At 70.7% G+C, this 300-nt stretch overlaps 1 protein-coding gene across 1 annotated transcript in view; it reads right to left on the reverse strand.

Moving 5' to 3' along the window:
* Positions 1-6: 6 nt before the first annotated feature.
* The window catches only part of CAMTA2 (calmodulin binding transcription activator 2), a 12,461-nt gene continuing 12,167 nt past the window's right edge, over positions 7-300 (reverse strand). The window contains 2 exon segments of the mRNA XM_077746901.1: positions 7-111; positions 192-291. Of these exon segments, the coding sequence (XP_077603027.1) occupies positions 48-111; positions 192-291 (164 nt within the window). The 3' untranslated portion in view covers positions 7-47.

A 300-nucleotide genomic window follows, 5' to 3' on the forward strand; every position in this document is an offset into this window, starting at 1 on the left:
GACTGCCAGAAGCGGCCCCCGGGGCGGCGAGGAAGGCGGCGCAGCGATCAGGTGGCCAGGCCGGGCTGGGGGAGCCCTTCCAGCTCCCGGTTCTGCTTCAGCTCCCTCATCCTGCAGGGAGACGGGGAAGGGGTCAGGACGCGGGGCGGTGGAGGTGGCCGCGGGGAGCCGGTGGCCCGGGACGCGGGTACCTGTGCCGGCAGCGCCGCAGGAATCTCATGATCTTCCGCGCTGCCTGGTCCTGCTTCTTGGTGAGAAAGGAGCCCCTGCTGGAAGGAAGGAGCGATGAGCAGACGTGGC

Source organism: Crocuta crocuta, unplaced genomic scaffold (assembly GCF_008692635.1).
Source record: "Crocuta crocuta isolate KB4526 unplaced genomic scaffold, BGI_CrCroc_1.0 scaffold139, whole genome shotgun sequence".
In the NCBI taxonomy this organism is placed as follows: Eukaryota; Metazoa; Chordata; class Mammalia; order Carnivora; family Hyaenidae; genus Crocuta; species Crocuta crocuta.